Here is a 15,736-nt window from a genome sequence, read left to right on the forward strand (position 1 = left end):
TGAGATGGTATAAATGCCCGGGAACGTGGGTGCTAGGTCTGGACAGGAGTGCCGAGTGAGATGGTATAAACGCCCGGGAGCGTGGGTGCTAGGTCACATGGTGGTGGTACAGTTTTTCAAAGAAATTGTTAAAACATCTTCCAGATAGTAGGATTTATGCTCCCACAGCAATATAAGAGCTACCCAGTTTCCGTGACTCTTCCCCACAATTCTGGCAGGTGTGAGGCGGAGCGCCCTGTGGTCTAACCTGGTCTCTGTGGCTGACGATGCGGGCATCGTTCCACGGGCTTGCTTGCGGTCTGTGCATCCCGTCACACACAGGGTGGCTGCCTCTGCGCCTTCTGTCCTTTTCTTAACGGGGCTGCTCCTTCACGGCTGAGCTTGGAGATTCTTTAGGGACTGCTGGACACAAGTCTTGCCAACACCTGCTTTCCCTTCCGGAAGTGGCCCTCACTGGCTGCAGCATCCCGTGCCCATGAGGCCTTTCTCCAGCACCTGAGTCCCTCTGCCTGCACGGTTTCCAATTATCCCCAACATACCCTGTCGCCCCACTGGCTGCTTTCAATGGGTTTCTTTGTCTTTGGTTTTCATCAGTTTGATCACGATTATCTTTGACTTTATCCTGTTAGGGTTTGCTTACTTTCTTGAATCTGTACATTTATGTATTTTGCCAAATCTGGGAGGTTTTCAGTCTTTATTCCTTCAAGTACTTTCCTAGCCCTGCCGTGTCCCTTCTCCCCTGGAACTCCCATGGCACCAACGGTCAGAGGCCAGGGCTCCCACGGCACAAACGGTACAGTTACCATTTTGCTGTCCCTGAGGCTCTGATCCATTTTTTTTTTCAGTCAATTTTCTCTCTGTTGTTCATATTGAGGACTTTCTGTTTTTCTATATTCCAGTTCACCGTGTCCTTCCTCTGTTCCTTCTATTTTGCTGCTAAGCCCAGTCGTGGCATTTTTTTGTCTGGGTTATTTCTCATCTCTAAGATTTCCATTTGGTTCTGCTCTGTATCTTGTCTGCTGGGCTGTTCTATTTTGCCATTTGCTCCAAGTATGTTGGTAATGGCTGTTTCCCAGTCTTTGTCAGAGAATTCTAGCATCTCTGCCATCTCAGGGCTGGCTTCTGTTGCCTGTCTTCCATTCACCTGGAAATCTTCCTGGTTCTCGGTATGGCAAGGGACTGACGGAAGCCTTGACATTCCGGGTACTGCGTATGAGACTCTGAATTTTCTGAAGGGTGCTGACCCTGCTGCGGTGGGGAGAGGAGAGCACTGTTCTTGCTGCTGTGCAGGGGCAGGGGTTCAGGCTCCCTGTGCGGCCTCCACTGACACTGAGGGGCTCATTATCCCCGACACTGGGGATGGAGTCCTGCCTACCATTCCATCACCCTGGAGATGCTGGGTGCCTCGCTACATCTCGTGAAGTGGCACTTTCAGCTCTCCACTTGCCTTTTTGGGGAGGGGCAGGCGGGCACAGCCCTTCCCTGGCGTCTGGGTGGAGTAGAGTGACGATCATCTGAAAGTCATCTGTCGTCCTGGCGCCCCTTTTGTGGACCTGCGGTTGGAGAGGCTGGGCCCTCGCTGGGACTTTCAAATTTTAAATTTCTGCACCCATGGGCGTTGCCAGGCTGCCGGCTCCTTCAGCTCCAGCTGTTGGAAAATGTGGGGAGCTCCTGCCGCCTCGCCCTTGCCCCTCTGTTCACCTCGCTCCCCACTCAGAGCCTTCTGTGTGTGATGCCCACAGTTTCAAGCTCAACTTAGCAGAAGGAGCAGGGAAGAACCCATCTACTCCACCTCCCACTGTCCTGGAAGTGGAGTTGGGCCGGAAGTGGAGCTGGGATTTTTTTTTTTGAGACAGGGTCTCACTCCGTGGCCCAGGCTGGAGTGCAACGGTACAATCATCACTCACTGCAGCCTTGACCTCCTGGGCTCAGCTGATCCTCTCACCTCAGCCTCCTGAGTAGCTGGACTGCAGGTATGCACCACCATGCCCAGCTAATGTTCTTTTGTAGAGATGGAGTGTCACCATGTTTCCCAGCTGGTCTCACACTCCTAGCCTCAAGAAATCTTCCCAACTTGGCCTCCCAAAGTGCTGGGATTACAGGCATGAGCCACTGCACTTGGCTGGGGTTTTTTTTGTCGTTGTTGTTAAATGACATTGTCACCTATGAGAAAGCATTCTCATAGTTATCTCAGGTTGGGAAAGTGACCTCGTGGCAGAGAACCAGAAACACCCATGACACCACGTTATCTTGTAGCCTGGAAACATGCGGATACCTAAAGGCTATATTCTGTTTTAATATGACTGAGATCCCATGGTCACCGACTGTTCTATTTTTAAAACTGTTGTGGGTTCTATATGAAACGTTTTCTTCTAAGGTACTTTTAGTCTAGCTCACATTGTTTTCTTGACGGGTCACTGCTGGGCACTAAACATCTACATGCTCAGAGAACTTTATCCAGAAATTCAACTTTAATTTATTGGGTTGAACTTGTACAACACTGCTGTACTTCCCTCGAAATCTTTAATCACTTTTGTTAACTTTCTTTGAACAACTCCCACTCTGCTTAGGATTTAGGAACAGGGACAAATAATTCAAGGAGAGCCCAACCAGGAGTTAAGATGGCAGGTCATCCCCTGGCGATGCCTGGCGAGGGCGGGCGTCCTGTTCTGCGTGCACACAGGCATGTGGACACTCAGCCGTGCGGCTTGTGACTCGCTCACACCAGCAGGAAGGACCACGTGCAGTCACGATTTCCGTATGTGCATTTATGAGAACTCTTGCTTTACTTATGCCAGAAATCTCCCTATCTCTTCAGCCCTTAACAACAAAAACCGCACTGCTGCCTCCTTTTCACAAACCTACTCTCTGGAGGTGTAACTTTCAGCATGTGAGCGATGAGTTTTGACAAGCGTCATGGAACCACGGTGTGATCATGACGCAGAGCATCTCCGTCACCCGCCAGGAGGAGGCCTGTGATGCGCCAGGTGGGAAACCCCTGCTTCCCTCGCTGCCGCGAGTCCCACAAAAATGGCTGTTTCCCGCAAGCTCTCCGACACCTGGCTATTCTCTCCGGGTGGTCTCTGCTCTCTGCGGGTGGGTCTTTCCAGGCCAGCGGTGTTGGGGCTCGCCCACCTTGCCGAGTGTGTCCTCTGCTTTCTCTGTGCTGCAGGGCGATGGACACAGCGCAGCTCTTCCACCCCCCGGCGGATGGCCATTGGTGTTTTCCCAGTCTGTGGAGATCACAGCTGAGTGGTGAGAGTCCTGGTGCCAGTCTGAGTGGAAGAATGAGTGTTTTCCTTTTTCCTGGGTGAACACTGAGGAGGGAGGTTGCTGGGGCATGGACAGTGAATGTTTAATTTCATAAAAACTGCCAGTCTGCTTTCTGGAGTGGCTGGACCATCTGCACTCTCGCCAGCAGTGCCGCCCTGCTGCCCGCCTGCCAACACGCCGCTCGGCCTTTCGGCTTGGCCTCCGCAGTGGCAGAACCTTAACTCTCTCTGTGGCTTAAATTTATCTTTCCTGGTAACTAACGATGTTACATACATTTTCTTGTGCTTACTGCCATTCTTATGTCTTCTTTTGTGATGGATGTTCAAATATTTCATCTTAAAAAAAAACTGAGTTGTTTCATCGAGTTGAAGATATGTATTGAAAGTATTTCCTTCTTGTCTGCCTTTTACTTGATTAGCACTGTCTTTAGAAGAGCAAAAACTTAATTTTTATGAAGTCCATCATCTCAGTTTATTCTCAGTGCGTCATGATGTTTGTGCTTTGGAAGTCTGTGCCAACCTGGGCACAGGTTGGGGGGCCCTAGAACCCACCAGAGCCTGGCCCTCCTCTGAGATGTGCACACACTGAAGTTTACGCTGAGAAACTTCATCTCAGGTACAAGGACTATTGAAACACAGAGGTTTCGAGGCCGTCTGGATGTTGGTTCTAGATGTGGGAGAGTTGTTTCTCTTCTCAGAGGCACCACCGTCCCCACTGCTTCCTATCCAATGTCTGAAAACATTTGTTTCATGTGTTTTCTCATGTTTTCCACTTGATTAGGCTTGGAAGATAAATCTGTTTCCTGTTATTCCAATCATGGCTGGAAGCAGAAGTTCTGAAGACCCTCTCTGATAAACCCGCAGAGCCTGCCATTTCTGCAAGTCTGGACACGGCTCCCTGAGGGACCTGCCTGTGCTCCTCCTGCCCAGAGCTCTCTCTCGGAATGTCATGCACCTTCTTGGTGCTCAATTAAGGTTCAATCTAACTTTAACAAGAGCGCTCACAGGCTCTCCATCTGAGTCACTAGCAAGGGCATAAAGGAGACCCACACCCAGGAATGGCTGCTATGCCGTGGTGCTGTGTGTGAGATCCTTGCGGGCAGCTGCCAGAGTCACTGGGGAGACACCTCCGGCCAGTTCAGACTAGCGTTTCCCAAAGCATTTCTGTGGAACATGAGCTGTGGGCTCATGAGATCAGGAGTCTCTCTCAGAGCCTCCAGCTTGCCAAAGTGCACAATGCTGCACCCCACAGAGGTTCCCCATGAGGACTTGGCCTAGGAGCTCTCTTTCTGGCGGAGGGCATGGCATTCCCTAGGCCTGCTTGGGGAGCAAGGGCAGGGTGGGCTTGGGGATCACAGGAGCCTCCCCAGGCTGTTCTGTCTCTCCCAGCCCCTCCTGCTGCCCCATTCCCCATGCCCCTAGGGTTCCCCATCACCACCTTCATGGCCCCCGGGGTCCCTGGTCCCTCCCTGGTTTCCCTGCTGTGCACTGAGTATGCCTAGTCCTTCCTGCTCCTGGGGCCTCTTGCTTCAGGAAAGTCACCTCGGCCACCAGTTCCCTCCAGAGCTGATGAAATGAACGCAGATGAAAACCATATTTGTGGAATTAAATTCTGTCAACTGTCCTCTAGCTTCTAGAGCCAGTTTCTCTATCATAGCCATGATTTTGGTCTAGTTAGATGTTATTTTGTAAAAACACCATGTTGCTTTTTGCTCACTTCTTGGTATTTATTTCTTAGGTGAAGGCAAACTCATTATTTATTTTCAAAGATTAACTAAAAGCATTGCCCCTCCAAAGCTCCCACCTAACCAAATTCAGAGTATGAGTGCTTAAGAAAGTCACAGACATTTCTTGCGTGATGGACACTCAGAGTGACTTTACATAAAGCCCACTATAAAGAAGAGCTGTAGGAACAGGAGCTGGGGACACCGTGGAGCACTCGGGCTATGAGGCAGGCATCCAGGCCTCGCTAACCCAAGCAGTAGTTCTTTAAAGAATAATCTCCATGGTCCCCTACATTTTCCTTTCAATGTTTCAAATCCATGATTTTTAAAATACGAAAGAAGGTGAGAATGGTTATGCTTTTCTATGACTTCCAAGGAAGAAACACACTATTCAAACTCAAGATGCAATCAGCATTACTGTGCAAATTCGATACTATTTAAAAGCAACTAGGCTGGGTGAAAGGGCTCATGCCTGTAATCCCAACACCTTGGGAGGCTGAGGCAGGTGGATCATTTGAAGTCAGGAGTTCGAGACTACCCTGGCCAACATGGTGAAACCCCGTCTCTACTAAAAATATACAAAAATTAGCCGGGCGTGGTAGCACATCCTGTAATCCCAGCTACTAGGGAGGCTGAGGCAGGAGAATCACTTGAACCCAGGAGGCAGAGGTTGCAGCGAGCTGAGATCACGCCACTGCACTCCAGCCTGGGCGACAGAGCAAGACTCTGTCTCAAAAAAAAAAAAAAAAAAAGTCAGGAACGTAATAATCACTGTAAAGATGTAGGCGATGGGAAAACCTATTTAAAAAGAGTTAGCACTTACTGCACCTTTAGGATTTTTCCCCTTTGTTTGAAGTACTACAGAAAACATTATTGAAATTCATGGGAAGCTGAGAATATTAGCACAAATTCTACCACGATTTCCATCAACTGTATGGGCTATGAGTTGGTAGGTTGCTGGGACATTCTTTGGTCACAGAGAGACATGAAATAAGGCTCAAGTGACACCATGGATGCACAGTGTCATCCTGTGCTACCTCATACTGGGGCTGAGGGAGCCTCAGTGGACAGGATAGCCCAGGGCCGATGATGGCACTTTCCTTGTGGGCCACAAAACGGGAGTCTGCAATGCTTACGATCATGATCAAGGGGGTTACTCCCTGTGTGATTATAGCAGGCAGGGGTCTAAAACCTAGGCACTTGTGCCAAGATGAAGGGCTAGGGGCGAGAGAAGCCTGAAGACACATGCGAAGGTTTCCCCAGGCTCTTACCTACTTTATTCAAAGTGATTTTTAAGACCACAGGACAGGCTCCTGATACCCTGGGAGGAACGGTGCTAACACGTGCAGGCGAAGGACGTGGAGTCCGAGGCAGGTGCCCCAGGAGTCTTGGTAGCTGTGAGTCCCACAACTCAGCTGTCCTGAGGCTTGGGGTGTGGGGCCTAGAATCCGCCAGAGTCTGGCCCTCCTCTGAAATTCACACACACTGAAGTTCACGCTGACAAACCCACAGCAGGTATGAGAACCTGATATACGTTGTGATTTGTCCTTGCAGAGCATGCAGAATAGGACGCTAACTGGAAATACAACTGTGTGGCCGGGGGTGTGAAGGTGCAGCGTGGGGGGGCCGGGCCTCCAGGGGAAGCAAGGACAATGGGGGTGTGAAGGTGCACCGTGGGGGGCCGGGCCTCCCGGGGAAGCAAGGACAATGGGGACATCTGGCAGTGGTCTAGGCCAAGGGGACATCATGTGTGGAGGCCAGAGGACAGAGAGGACCTGAAGACTGGAGAGGGAAGGAAGGCGGAGACCCAGTGCGTCTCTGTGCATGGCAATGCTCCTTGGACAGCTCAGGATGATGCGGACGCCGCTCAGGGATTGTGACTTGGGAAGAAGGTGACTTAAGAGAACCTCACGTTTATCAAAAACCTAATACACGCACAGACTGATATTTCCCTGTATTTTGCTAAAATTGTGAGGAATTCCTGGGATTCAGGGAGCTGTCGAGTGAAATGGTGTTTAGACTGCGGATTAGAAACAGCTCTGCAGGGAGAAAGGACTCTGTTTTCTCTGTGGACCTGGGGTAAGCTCGGAGGGTGACGGGGAGGAGGAGCACCCGGCGGCAGCCCCGACGACTCAGGTCTGAGCTGGGCCTCCCACGGGCGAGTTCCTGAGCTCTCTGGGTCTCTCACTTTTCTCACACATGAAGTGGGGACAAGCTGGGGATGAAAGCATGTTCAATGCCGAGAGCACTGAGGCCAGCAGCTGTTACTATTAAAGTATTTTCTGAGACTCCTTGTGGGGTAGAACCTGGTTAAGGTGGGAATAAGCTTTGCAGGGGTCAGGGAGGTCAGCGGCAGAGGAGAGACCGCTTTTAGTTTGCTGCCAACATGAACAGTCACACTGATTTCATTTCTAGGCATAACCACAAAGGAGGAGGAAAAGAGAAATTCCCACCTATTCACCCTTCACAGGAAGTTCCTGTTTTGCAGATAAGGTAGGCGTGGTCGGCAAAATCAGCTCAGCTTTCAATGCACGTCGCATGCCTGCTGCACTTTTGGTGTCCTTTTCTAAGACACTGGTGCTGTTATCTTTACTTTTTTTTTTTTTTGAGATGGAGTCTGGCTTTGTTGCCCAAGCTGGAGTGCAATGGCATGATCTCAGCTCACTGCAACCTCCACCTCACAGGTTCAAGTGATTCTTGTGCCTCAGCCTCCCGAGTAGCGGGGATTACAGGCACACACCACCATGTCTGGCTAATTTTTTTGTATTTTTAGTAGACACAGGGTTTCGCCATGTTAGGCTGGTCTCGAACTCCTGACCTCAGGTGATCCACCCACGCCCACCTCAACCTCCCAAAGCACTGGGATTACAGGCGTGAGCCACCACGCACAGCCCTGGTGCTGTTATCTTTGAAAATGAGATTCCATTCCTGCCCGGGAGAGACTGACGGTGTTTGCTTCGACGCACGCCACGCTGTATCCCCGCGCGCACTGTTCTCCGCTGCTGGCCAGGCCCCACAGCAGGACGAAGCCCCAGCCAGGGGAGGGCAGCTGCAGAGAGCCGGGAGGGCTTGTCAGTGGCCACTCTGTCCCTCTGCCTTCTGCCACGGGACCCTTTAAAAATCTCAGATCCAACACAGTTCCTGACACAAACTATGGCTTCCACCTGAAAACAAAATCTAGTAAGAAAATCCCAGGAGGAACAAGTGTGCAGGTGTCGTCTTGAAGTTCACCCAAGTAAAATGTTGTTTTTACATCAGTATTATTCATTCTAAATGATGACTGTATCAAGAATCTTCTATATATGTTTTGTTTTGTTTTTTCCCAAAACAGATGTCCTCCCCTGGATGAGCTGGCAGGTGCTGAGTGTAACTTACCCCACCATGAGGAAGCCCTGATACAAAGGGACGGATGCGAAGTAGAAGACTGAGGAAAACACAGCCTGGAGAGAGAGCCACAGACGAAGACAACCGTCAGTTCCACGAGCACCTGTGGCCCCAGGCCTCTCAGGGGCCTCGCTACCTCCTAAGCACAGCCCAGGTACTTCCAGCAGCACTCAGCACCCTGTCTCCCGGACGCTGCCCTCCCCGGTGCCAGCACAGAAGGCTCAGTACCTGCATGGTGGAGATGATAAGGCCCCTGTGCATGACGAACTGGCCGAGTGCCGCTGACCTCTTGTAGCTGTTCCGTCCGTGCACCATGAGCAGCCTGCCAATGTGCCGGAACTGCCTGATGGAGAAGTCGGCTGCCAGCGAGGCCTGCTTCCCCTCCTGAAAGAAAAGCACACGGGGCCTTTCAAACACTGCGGACACTGGAAATCAGACTCCAAAAGCTGAGTTTTAGAACTCAGCCTACATTTGACAAAGACTGAAGTTCTCTCTGCAGGACTTTTAGAGCTTCAGTTATGTCAATGGGGACAGGTCCTACGGTCTTAGGCACAGGGGCAGGAAGAGCCCCCAGCACCAGCCCAGGCTCTCACAAGCGCTTCAGGAGAGCTCGGCTCCGATAGTCTGTGGGTGTCACAGGAGTCAGCAGAGTCGCAGAGCCCGGGCCAGCCCTGTCGAAGCATTCCCTTGTGATCTGAGCGTGGGCCAGCCCTGTCGGAAGACGCCCCTGTGATCTGAGCACGGGCCAGCCCTGTGGGAGGACGCCCCTATCATCCTGGGCTTCTTCAAGGCAGTTCTCCGTTTTTCATATTTAAAGAAATAATCTATCTCCTCTTTCACAATTCTGTTGTAAGGCATTACGAAAGGAAGTAGCCAAGGAAAAAGCCACACTTGCTTGAGCTGGGTGAATTTACCAGGTCTTTTTGGGTGTGTCTGTATTAACATTTAAGTGACTGTGGATAAAGAGAGCGTAACACAGATAAGGCTGGCACAGAAGATGAACCTCAAACCACAGCTCAGCCAGGAGACACAGGCAACCACACAGAGAATGGCGTGTGGGAACAGGAGGGAGGAACCACACAGAGAATGGCGCGTGGGAACAGGAGGGAGGCCACGGAAAGGCTTGCTGGCCGATCTGCTGACATCTGGACTGAGTCCGAGGGCAGGTGACTAAGAGTGACACCTCCCTGCATGCCACTCCGCCAACAGCAAGTTGCCGAGGGCTGGGCTCTAATGCATGTGGCAGGATCGTCTTTATGAAATGTGGGGTTGAAGCAGGGGACTCTGACCAATTCCTCCTTTACTCAAATGTACAGTTCAGTGCCTGGGACACACCAGGCTCTTCAGGCTGTGCTGACTGACTGTGTGCTGAACACACGTGTTGACCAAGTGTGCATTCACCAAGCATGTGTTCTGACCAAGCGTGCAATGAGTATGTGTTGGGTGTAAAATGACCAGGTATGCGCTGAGCACATGCTGACGTGTGCTGACCTAGTGTGTGCCGAGCGTATGTGGTGTGCTAAACGAGTGTGCTGAGTGTGCGCTGAGCACGTGTTGATCAAGTGTGTGCCGAGTGTGTGCTGACTGTGCACTGAGCACGTGCTGATGTGTGCTGACCGAGTGTGTGCTAAGCACGTGCTGACGTGCACTGAGTAGGTGCTGAGTGTACAATGGCCCAGCATGTGCTGAGTCGTGTTGATGTGTGCTGTGTGTCGAGCGTGTGCTGTGTGCTGAGCACGTGCTGATGTGTGTTGACCGAGCACGTGCTGAGTGTGTGCTGACTGAGCGTGTGCTGATGTGTGCTGTGTGCTGAGCGTGTGCTGATGTGTGCTGTGTGCTAAGCACGTGCTGATGTGTGCTGACCGAGTGTGTGCTAAGCATGTGCTGACGTGCACTGAGTAGGTGCTCAGTGTACAATGGCCCAGCATGTGCTGAGTCGTGTTGATGTGTGCTGTGTGCTGAGAACGTGCTGATGTGTGTTGACTGACCACGTGCTGAGTGTGTGCTGACTGAGCGTGTGCTGATGTGTGCTGTGTGCTGAGCACGTGCGGAGTGTGTGCTGACCGAGTGTGTGCTAAGCATGTGCTGACGTGCACTGAGTACGTGCTGAGTGTACAATGGCCCAGCATGTGCTGAGTCGTGTTGATGTGTGCTGTGTGCTGAGTGTGTGCTGATGTGTTGATAAAAGGGGGAACCTACCTTTCCCTCAATCCCAATCCCACAGTCTGCTGCCTGAATCATGCTGACATCATTTCCTCCATCACCTGCAAAGCAAGAAAAGTGAGATAAAATAAAACCGCATCCATCATCACGTTTTTCATTTGTTACCATCAGCAGCTATCTCAGAAACTTCCATGAATAGAGACGAAATCAGTCTAGTTTTAGAGATGGAACAAACTCTGCCCGTCAATGTCAGCCTGCGGGTTTCTCTGGAGACCTCCCCGTGAGCGGGGTGGGCGGCTCTCACCGATGGCGCAGGTGCGTCTCCCCGTGTGCTGCTGCAGCAGTGTCACGATGTGGGCCTTCTGCGTGGGCGAGCAGCGGCAGCACACCACGGCGGGGCACTGGCAGGCCAGCTCCACGAATTCATGCTCGTAGTACTTCAGACAAACCTGGACAACAAAGCCTGTGTTATTTCGCCTTATGGTCGACAACACTGTCCCAGATTTGTGTGATGCAGAAAGTGCAAAACCACGGGAGCAAAGCCAACAGATGCCACCGTTCTCAATCTTTTCAGTATTCTGTGAATCATTTCACAAGACTCACGGACAGGGGAAAATATAAAAATCATGGGAAGAAATTCTATATAACACGGAACCATCCTCCTGCCCAGGGAAGTTCTTCCACTTGAAGTACCAGAGAGAATCCTCTGTGATTTGAGCTACGACATGACCTTCTGGTCTGATCCCCCTCCCCTGGAATCCAGGCTGCCTTAGTGACTTTCTTGAACAACTTCATGTGACCCAGTGACGTTCTGGGGCAGCTTCTGCCAGATTTCTTGGAGTGCTTGCTCTGGGGACACTAGCAACACAGAGGTCCAGGACGATTAAGTCCATGAGCCTGTGCAAAAGCTGTGCAGGGAGAGGCTCCCACCAGCCCCCGTGCCACAGCTCTCTCAGCCGGGGGCCACGCGTGCGAGGAAAACGAGGCATGAAGCTACTTTGGACACTCCTGCTCCAGCGGATGCAACGTGGATGGGACAGAGAGCCAGAACCACAGCGCTGGACAGGCTCCTGTCGCTCCTGCTCCAGGTTTCCTGCAGCACTTTCAGGCTCTCAATGTCTAACCGAGGAGTAACAATCACCGTGACCCAGCCCTGCTTTCAGACTCTCAATGTGTAAAGGAGGAGTAATAACCGCTGAGATCCAGCTCTGACATCTCCTCAGGCTGGGGCTGCTTTCCAGAGTGGCAGGTGCAGCGGCTACGGAACGGAGACTGCCGAAACAGCACAGACAGGCAAAAGCACTCGACTCAACAAGCCCTCGGTGCACTGGGATGGACGGACACGCTCGGCCAGGGACCAGCCTTGCCTCAGAGACACAGACAGACACACATGTACTCACTCAGGGTCTAGCCTTACCTCCAGAGAATCCCCAGATATGACCAGTGCACAATCATGCTTCCTTCGAAATGCATTCAGCTCCAAATGTGCCTCTCCCCGATTGGTTACCTCCATTAAGGGAGAAAAAAGAATCCCAAATTAAAATGTTGTCTAAGTTAGAGGCACAGAGAAACAGGGCATTAGTTGCAGAGTTACGGTGGACTGTTTTGGGGTTATCATCTGAAACTAAAGTAGCTTTAGGATTTGGACACAGAAGAAGGTCCTTTCCAATTCCTCCGGCAGTGCTGGGTGTGTCTACCACTCAGTTAACACAAATCATTTTCACATTTGTGGCAACTGCAAGCAGGAAACTTACAGTGAGGAATGTAGTGGAATCCCCATGCTGATGAAATTTACGTAAAGGGTGCCTATGAGTTAATAATTACCCTCTGGATAGTTTGGGAAAGTAATTGCCTTTTATAAATATACTCCCTTAACATACAACGATAATGATTAAGAATTTTCTTGTAATTTCCACGAGGTGATTATTTATCAGAGCAACAGGCCAGGGTAGGCTGGTGTGGGGAGCAGCACTGCTGAGTCACTGACTGGCAGCATCACGGACATGGCTCTGCAGAACGAGGCTTCCACCCAACAGGGCACCAGAGCCCAGGGAGGCCGAGCTCCTCATCGCCACACATCATCGCCACACATCGGGTAAGAGGCAGGACGCTCTCAAACCAAGGTGTTATGTAAATACATCTCTTTTCATAATAGGTCAAATAATGCAAAATACTTAATTGCTCGTGTTGTCTCTGCCATGGGTTTCAACTTACTCCATTAGGTTTTACTCAGTGTCTGAGGGATTTTTAAAAAACCTAAAAGAGTAAAATTAAGTCATAATCTTGAAATATCCTTCGTTTTAGAAGAAAAACATTTCAGAAACCAACGTAACTGGTTTTTCATATTCTTTCTGTGGAGATTTTATGGAGCATAAAATAAATGATATATTAATAGTCCTATTAATAGGACCGAAATAAATTAAAAGCTTCATGTGGTTCAAATTAACAATCTCAGACTCATCTTTAAATAGGTAGGTTTTATTGTGAAAAATTTAATTTGTGGTGCTATAACACTGAAAAGTCAACAAAAATTGATCTGAAGTTTTATCAGAAGCATTAATAATTTAATTGCAAATAGTAGTCTTCAGGGCCTAATTTGCGATTCTGATGCTTCAAAACAAACTACATTTACATGTAAATTATATTCAAATAACTCCTTCTGTAGGTGCAAGCGATTCATTTAGAACAGACGCAGACACAGAATGTCTGTTCACCCACCATCAATCAAGAACAAGAAATTTTTATTTTTTGTTTGAATTAAATTTAGTCATAACTAATACATACAGTAAACACATAAACTTAGATCATTTCTATCAATGTTCTTTGAACTAATTAAGGCAGCACTTGCTCTGAAAATGGCAGTGATTAAAAACACATTCCTATTTTGTATTTATAGCTTGTTTCACAACAGCAGCTTCGGACAACATGTAATATGTGTAACTTGTAGAAAAATGTAATTTTTTATCAATATACATTTTTACAAATTGAAAATAACTGCAGTATGCCTCTTTTAAAATAGTAAAAAATAATACTAATAGTATAACCAAAAAACACTTTTGAACTTAAGAGTTTGTTCAATCTGTCAAAAAGCAGCTTTTGATCACTATTAATGTATGTGGTTAAAAATATCTATTTGAACATGTCTTTATAAATTAAAAAAAGTACAGTATTTCTTTTTAAAAAGATATTTAGTGATTAGTAAATAACTGAACATATATTCTGAGAAAAACAACAGGCTTTATTTGTGTGAGATAAATGTTTAAAAATTCAAAGTGATTAAGATACATACTTACCTGTCTGAAAATATGAATGTCTTGTGTTCTAGACACCAGATGTGAACTTTTGGCAATGCAAGTAGCTGTCTCGAGTTTATCGCCTGTTAGCATCCATATCTACGAAGCAATTTAAACTGGTGAACTTCAACAAGACAAGGACACGCTCATCTCTGAGTCTCACATAATTCACAACAGCCAGAAGGTGCAAGCAAGCCAGGTGCCCGTCAACAGATAAATGGACGAGCAAAATGTGCTCCATCCACACAACGGAGTGTTATTCAGCCTTGAAAAGGATGGAAATTCTGACCCAGGCTGCGATGTGGTTCAACCTTGAGGACATTATGCTGAGTGAAAGAAGCCAGTTACAAAAGGACAAACACTGTCTGATCCCATTTCCATGAGGTCCCTAGAGCTATCCAATCCACAGAGAAAGCAGTAGATGGTGGGTGCCCGGGTCTAGGGGAAGGGGAATGGGGAGAGGGGCAGTTCCCGTTTAGGAAGATGGAACAGTTCTGGAGGGGATGGTGGTGTTGGCTGCACAAGAATCGGCAACGCAGACTTCAACAAGGTCACACTACACACATCCAACCACAACTAAACGGCGTGTCGGCAATGCAGACTTCAACAAGGTCACGCTACACACATTCAACCACAACTAAACGGTGTGTGAACTTGCTTAAGGTGGAACAAGTGAGAGCACAGTGATGTGTAGATACAGCAGCTGAGATCTGGAGGCACGCGAGTAACACCTGGGCCCAGCACTCGCAGGCTAAGTCTAATAAGGACAGCTGTGAGTGTCAAAGGTGCTGTCCACACAGCATTCCACACCAAGCACACAGTCACAGTTTGCCAGGCTGGGAGGCTCAGGAAGACCTTTACTGCAGTTTGCTAGTTTTTAAGTTGGACACGGAGGTTCAATGGGTAACTGGCCCATAGTCAAGCCAAAAGTTGTTTATGTCACATAAAACATGTTCAATAGCAGCACTTTTACATTTAAAAATTGCATACCCACGCACATCTTATGTGTCTATGTATCCCTAGACAATACAATATCAGGATACTTAATAGATATCAGGATATTTGATATATATAACAGCAAAGAAATTCCAGTAATATTCTTACTAGCTGAATTTCTCAGATTTCGTATGTATTATATTGAAATATGCATTTTTGGAAACAGGAAGCAGAAAAACAGCTTCAACAGTGTACCGATTATCTGCTTAAGCACGCTCCACCTGTGGCTCTCTCAATGTCTAAGATTTGTGCTTTGTATTTATTTTACAGACTTATATTCATTTATTGGACCTAAGATTATGACACATTATTGTGACAAAGTTGAAGAAGAACTAGCACTGCGGCAACCTGAGTGGGATTCAGGAATTGCAGTGAGGTCCCGCTGAAAATCACCTTCGAGTTTCAGAGGAACATCTGAAGTCAGACTTTACATAATGTACAGAATAAAGAGCAAAACTCGACAAAGTGATACAATTTAGCAAATAATTGATGTAAAGATCCAAATTTTAATACAAGGGATATTCATTACTTTAATATACTAATAGTCTAGCACATATAAAGTAAGAAGTAGACTGAGGTGAAGTTTACTAAAAAGTTACAGTGAAATGCAGGGGTCATCTGGTCACTCATTCATGTGTCAATTTACAGATGGGTCTTGCCATGAACTCTGGGGCTCGACTGAACCTCCCGCCTCAGTCTCCCGAGTAGCTGGGATCCCAGGCACACAGTACCACACCCAGCTCATCTGCTAATCACACTTCTTTATTCAACTTTTTGGCTATACAATACAATTAAGTTTAGTAATCTAAACTTTCTGAGTCAGAATTGTTCTCTTGTCATTTTGAATTTCTACATGAACAATTACTCTGAAACCAGATACAGCTTCATGACACACTTCCTACTG

General features: G+C 48.4%; 1 protein-coding gene across 1 annotated transcript in view; it reads right to left on the minus strand.

Moving 5' to 3' along the window:
- Positions 1-15,736, minus strand: part of ATP9B (ATPase, class II, type 9B) — a 305,353-nt gene that overhangs the window by 44,435 nt on the left and 245,182 nt on the right. Inside the window, exons 20-25 of the mRNA XM_011975874.1 lie at positions 13,837-13,935; positions 11,961-12,050; positions 10,848-10,992; positions 10,580-10,644; positions 8,609-8,764; positions 8,372-8,436 (exon numbers count right to left, since the gene is read on the minus strand). Coding sequence (XP_011831264.1) covers positions 8,372-8,436; positions 8,609-8,764; positions 10,580-10,644; positions 10,848-10,992; positions 11,961-12,050; positions 13,837-13,935 — 620 coding nt within the window. The remainder of the gene's footprint in view (positions 1-8,371; positions 8,437-8,608; positions 8,765-10,579; positions 10,645-10,847; positions 10,993-11,960; positions 12,051-13,836; positions 13,936-15,736) is intronic.

Source organism: Mandrillus leucophaeus, unplaced genomic scaffold (assembly GCF_000951045.1).
Source record: "Mandrillus leucophaeus isolate KB7577 unplaced genomic scaffold, Mleu.le_1.0 Scaffold16, whole genome shotgun sequence".
Lineage (NCBI taxonomy): Eukaryota > Metazoa > Chordata > Mammalia > Primates > Cercopithecidae > Mandrillus > Mandrillus leucophaeus.